Source organism: Solea senegalensis, linkage group LG3 (genome assembly GCF_019176455.1).
Source record: "Solea senegalensis isolate Sse05_10M linkage group LG3, IFAPA_SoseM_1, whole genome shotgun sequence".
In the NCBI taxonomy this organism is placed as follows: domain Eukaryota; kingdom Metazoa; phylum Chordata; class Actinopteri; order Pleuronectiformes; family Soleidae; genus Solea; species Solea senegalensis.
The window spans coordinates 31939509-31945334 of NC_058023.1; the positions used below are offsets into that span (position 1 = coordinate 31939509).

Consider the following 5826-nt stretch of genomic DNA (forward strand, 5'->3'; position numbering starts at 1 on the left):
AAACAAAAAAGTCATACTTTAGTATGTCGTCCAAAAATGAAACAAAAAAGTCATACCTTAGCATTTCGTCCAAAAAGGTAAAAAAGTCATTCTATAATATGTTGTCCGAAAAAGGTAAAAAAAGTCATACTTTAGTACAGGGGTCGGGAACCTTTTTGACTCAGAGAGCCATGAAAGCAAAATATTTGCAAATTTATTTCAGTGAGAGCCATATAATATATTTTAAGACTGAATTTAACTAAATGTGAGTATAATAAACCTCTGAATTTATTCTTTTAAATAATGTTGTTATAATACTCTTCGCGCAGTGTGTCACCAGCAGCATATCTTGCGATCACACTGAACTGCGACAAATGACTTACGTCTGTTGACTCATCCAAAGCCAGGGAATAGAACGGTGCTGCATTTATGTCATTCACTTGCGTTTCCTCCACTTCCAAAATCGATGGATGGATTAAAACAAGTGATAATATTTTATGTTTTATCTGAAAAGCCGAAATCTGCGAGCCAGATGCAATCATCAAAAGAGCCACACCTGGCTCCCGAGCCATAGGTTCCCTACCCCTGCTTTAGTATGTCATCCAAAAATGAAACATAAAAGTCATACTTTAGCATGTCATCCAAAAATGGTCAAAAAAGTCATACTTTAGTCCATTCTTATGTTTTCTGATCTTCTATGACGTGAAGGATTGTGAACGTTGGTCACCCGTATCAAAGGAATCATGGGAAATATTTCACTCACCTTTCTCCTTCAGGTACGTGACGGTTTGTTGCATCACAGGTGGGATTATCGCCTCCCTGTTCTTCTCTCTGATGCTGTCAATCATACATGTTCCATTGATCCATCGATTGGTGTTTGATTGATCATGTGACAGTATTTAAGGGTTTCGGACTCACTACTGCAGACTGACGCCAAACTGCTGCGTGGGCAGCGGCGGTCGGGGAGGCGGGGTCTTCGCTGGGGGCGGAGCTCCGCTCTTCTGAGCCTCTCGCAACTTTTCATCGTGTCTGAAGAAAGAAAAACAAAACAAAAACAATGATTTCATCAGGATAACTGTGATCAAAGTGATCATGCGATCGAAGACATGGTGGCGTACCTGACCACGTCGGCGGGAATGATGAGCTGCTCGTAGTTCACATGTTCTCGCAGTTCATCCAGGAAGTTCACATACATCAGCTTCTTTCCAAACTTGTGGCTGCAGGAGACGCACAGGGACATCGTGAGAAGTTTGAGACTCGACACGTGAGCATTTGCAAACTTTCTTTTTTTTTTACCTGATCAACGGTTTGAAAATGTTCCAGACGATTCGGATGAAGTTTGTTGGATGTACGACGTAAAGAGTCTTCAGGTTTTTCTTGTACCTGAAGCAAAAAGAAGAGAACGAATTCTGCAGATTAAGATTTTAATATTTCATATAATCTGAAATTATAAACAAGAATTCCAAGTCAATGTTGGGAAATATTCCCTCAGGATGTTATAAGGATGCGATAAATTTGATGATGAAATTCTTATCAGTTACTCTGTGAGTAAGACGCCCAGAATGTCATCATTTAGTAAGACGTCCAAAATGTCATTATTTACTAAGACGGTATCAAATTTGAACAAACATCCTTATGGGGTCCACCAGAGGTCAATGGTCATAGGCTCATATGATTTGTAAAACAAACAAGATTCTCTCAAGACTGTCTTCAGAAATCTCATTTACAGCCCAAAAACAACATTTCTCCAGCCTGAAGCTATTGACAGTGTGGGGGTGCCACACAAAATGTCGTCCAAAAAAGTAAAAAAAGTCATACTATAGATTGTCGTCCAAAAATGGACAAAAAAATCATAGTATAGTATGTCGTCCAAAAATGGACAAAAAAGTCATACTATAGTATGTCGTCCAAAAATTGAGAAAAAAGTATAGAATAGTATGTCGTCCAAAATGGAAAAAAAGTCATAGTTAGTATGTCTAGTCAGTCCGTCATACTATAGTAAAAGACAAAAAAGTCATACTATAAGGTATGTTATAGTATGTGTCATAATAAAAAACAAACCAAAAAGTCATATAGTATGTTGTCCAAAATGAGCAAAAAGTCATACATTAGTATGTCGTCCAAAAATGGACAAAAAGTCATACTATAGTATGTCGTCCAAAAATTGAGAAAAAAGTCATAGTATACTATGTCGTCCAAAAATTTACAAAAAAGTCATACTTAAGTATGTTGTCCAAAAATGGACAAAAAAGTCATACTTTACTATGTCATCCAAAAACTGACAAAAAAGTCATACTTTAGCATGTCGTCCAAAAATGGACAAAAAAGTCATAGTATAGCATGTCTTCCAAAAATGGACAAAAAAAAATCATACTTTAGTATGTAGTCCAAAAAAGTTCAAAGGTCACAGAATCATATGATTTGTAAAACAAACAAGATCCTTTCAAGACTGTCTTCAGAAATCTCGTTCACAGCCCAAAAACAAAATGTCTCCAGCCTGAAGCTATTGACAGTGTGGGGGTGTGACACAAAATGGCCGCCGGCGTGGTTTCCCAGCGCGCAGTGACTCACTTCCTGTCGAACTCGCCGTACGCCTCTCGTAACCACTTGAGCGACGGCTTGTTGCTGCTCCTCAGGCCGTGGTGGAAGTAAACCAGGATGTAGTCCATCTCCACGTACTGGTCCAGCGTGTACTTCAGGTACCTGCCGTAGACAGTGAACCGTTACCGTGGCGACATGTGAGCCACACACACAAGTCTACGTGACATTCAGGGACCGTACTCGAGCAGACGTCGGTGGTTGAGCTGGTGTGATGGAGGCAAACAGCAGCTGCTGAAGGTGATCAACTTCCTGCCGTAGTTATCGTCGCCTGGAGGCAAAGCAGCGTCAATGAGATCAGGGCGAAACTGCGACGATCGCACAATTAATATTAATATTTCCTGAACACGACTGGAAAACAAGAAACCCACAGGAAACTGACGTTTGTAAACCACTCACTCTCCCACACCAAACCCCAGGACATCGTATAACTTGATTGTTTTGTCAGATTCCAAAAGAACAAAAAAAGATCACAATCAAATGTAGAAAGCACTGATCAGTTATCAGTAGATTTATTGATGAAGTCGTGCGACTGACCGGAGACCTGGATTATTCCATGTCGAGCCACGTCATAGTACGGATGTGACGCGAGAGACTGCAGCGGCGGCGGCGACGACGACGGAGCGTCTGCGACACGCGCCTCACCCTCGTCCTCCTCCTCGTCCTCCTCCTCGTCCTCCTCCTGCAGCTCTGTCATCATTAAAGGACAATTACACTGAAATCAGTTCCACTGAAGCAGCAGGAAACAGGAAGTTTATCAGTAAAATGTCGAGTTTCCACGTATTTTTACTGTGACTGTGACTGTGACAATAATAAGCAACATTTTCTCAAACTACTTCCTGAGCTGTTCCTAAAAATAGAGATTTATCAGAGGGAGTGGAGGAGGTGGTGGTGGTGGTGGGGGCATTGTGGAGAACAGGGGGAATGTGTTGTTTATTCAGGGGAGTTTTGTATAAACATGGTTGACGTGATAACAACAGGAAATGATGTGAAGCGATGAAACACTGCAGAAAAAGAGAGAAAGCGAGAGATGGGTTCTTCACAATAAAAGCCCCGTCTTTTAAAGTCTGTTTTCACAGGATATAAATTCACTGAATATTGATCATCAATATTCATTGCTTATAATTTTGTAAGTTTGAATTTTTATTTGAACATTAAATGTACGAAACATAGCTAAATATTCTTCTAGCTATTTTCCAGTGGTCAATCAAAAAATGTCGTAAAAACCGAGAACAAAACAACAGATGATAGCATACTGTACACACACACTCACAGGAAACTGAGGTTTGTTAGCATCTCACTCTCCCACACTAAAGTCCATAGAGAAAATCAGTGATTTTAACATCACAGCACACAGGAGTTGTTGATCCACTGCTGCCTCCATCACTAAGTTCTGAGGCGTTATATCACAAATTCGGCGTTGGAAATCCTTCGTTCGGATTTACCTCAGTGACGCCAACTGACCACAGGAGGCAGCAGCGCAGCAGCAGAGCAGCAACTCCTGCGTGCCTGCGAGCCAAAATCACTCATTTTCTTTATGGAGTTTGGTGTGAGAGCGTGAGCGGTCTTCTGTCCAACAGACGTGGAACATGTGACGTAACAGGCGCGAGGACAAAGAGAGACACACACAGTTGAACCTGCAGTGTGACGTCACACTCACCTATTTCTGCCAGGTGCTCCAGGTCGGACAGTGACGTCATCCCTGACGTTTGTTTCTTCAATAACAACGAAGGTAAAAAAAAAAAAACCGAAACTTTCCTTCAAATCAGAGTAAAGGAGAGAGCGCGCACACATTTACACCCACACACACACACCTGAGCCGTGAAAACCGCGGTTAACTGTCAAACATAAACACCGCCACAGGTCATGTCCTCGCGCTCAACAGGCTCGTGTTTTAAAGTAAAAAAACTCACCTGCTGTGACGTCAACAAACAAACAAACAAGCAAACAGCGCAGGTACGAAGAGAAAGTTGATCTAAACTTCCTTAAAGTGACCGCGGTGGAAAACTCTCACTGACAGACTCACTGTCACTGCGCATGCGCAAATAACCAAGAAAGGAAGTGGTAAAAAAATAAAGCACGTTCATAAAAAACAAGTTCATTATAAAGTATTAGAATTAGTATTAGTATCTGTTCATTTGTATTTTTATATGTAAATATGCATATAAAAGTGTGCATTTTATCATTATTATGAGCAGTAATTCTTCCGAAACACTAATGTCAAATGTAAAAACACTTTATTGATTTAATATCAAACAAAAATGTAATAAAAGTGAAATATTTTTCCTTAATTTAATTAAATTGACTTAAAATAAAATAATAATCCAAAATATCATTTAATGTAAACACATCAGAGGCACAGAATGTTTTATATTTTAATGTAACGTCATAATTTGTGTTTTAAAAAAGTTTGAAATAAAGCAAATAAAAAGTGTGATAAAATATTAAAGGAACAGCCTGCAGATGTTTTTATTGGCAAAAAACCCCATTATGCATTAATTAACAGTTAATCATATATATGTATACATATATATATATGTATACAAATATATGAATATATGGTGAATTAAACATAAAAATGACAAAAATAATAAGAGAAAAATAAATAAGCAAATTAAAGGGATTTTTATTTTTTTTAAGACCAAGTTAAAAAATAGACAATTTCAAATGTCTGCAAAACAAAACTGTTGATGTGACAGGAAAAAAATTAATAAAAATAAAATAAAGAAGGTACAGGATCAAGTGTAAAGTTGTGAAAGCCTGACACCTGCTGGACACAAGTGGAACAGCAGCAGCAGCAGCTGATTTTGTTCATTTAAGGGGACAAAAATCAAGTCCCCATAATGTGAGTAATTATTCTCACTGAGGACACTCATGGACATGATGTTGTCCCTCGTCTCTGACCCTCAACATAAACCTGATTCTAACCTCTAACCTCTAACCTCTTAACCACAGAAGACCCTTAAATTTGTGAGAATGAGACAAAATATCCTCACTTCCTCTGGTTTTTATAAGTTGTTTTTTTTTTTGTCCTGACAAAGACACCATAAAACTAACACACACACACACACACACACACACACACACAGATGACCTCTGTTCCACATTCATGTTCCGTGAGGTTCCGTCATGTCTCTGTCTCTCCTCAGGCTCGTGGTTGTTGTGGTGCTGGTTCTGTGTGGACTCTGTGGGGTTCTCTGGTTCTGGTTCCGTGTCCCTGTCCCTGTGATGCGGCGCAGTGGCCAGCAG

At 39.5% G+C, this 5826-nt stretch overlaps 1 protein-coding gene across 1 annotated transcript; it reads right to left on the bottom strand.

The window, feature by feature from the left end:
- Positions 1–734: 734 nt before the first annotated feature.
- Positions 735–4618, bottom strand: LOC122766245 (rho GTPase-activating protein 8-like). The gene is made up of 8 exons (XM_044020951.1): positions 4238–4618; positions 3115–3267; positions 2761–2848; positions 2551–2682; positions 1276–1362; positions 1098–1196; positions 898–1008; positions 735–816 (listed from the first exon to the last, which is right to left on the bottom strand). The coding sequence occupies exons 1-8, from the start codon at positions 4275–4277 to the stop codon at positions 735–737; spliced, it is 792 nt and encodes a 263-aa protein (XP_043876886.1). The 5' UTR covers positions 4278–4618.
- Positions 4619–5826: the final 1208 nt, after the last annotated feature.

Excerpts from the sequence above, each read along its gene's own strand:
- LOC122766245 (XM_044020951.1), bottom strand. The coding sequence starts at position 4,277 with ATGACGTCACTGTCCGACCTGGAGCACCTGGCAGAAATAG. Across the intron at positions 1,363-2,550 it reads TACGGCGAGTTCGACAGGAA|GTACAAGAAAAACCTGAAGA; the intron begins GTGAGTCACTGC and ends TTTTTGCTTCAG. Across the intron at positions 1,009-1,097 it reads ATTCCCGCCGACGTGGTCAG|ACACGATGAAAAGTTGCGAG; the intron begins GTACGCCACCAT and ends TTCTTTCTTCAG.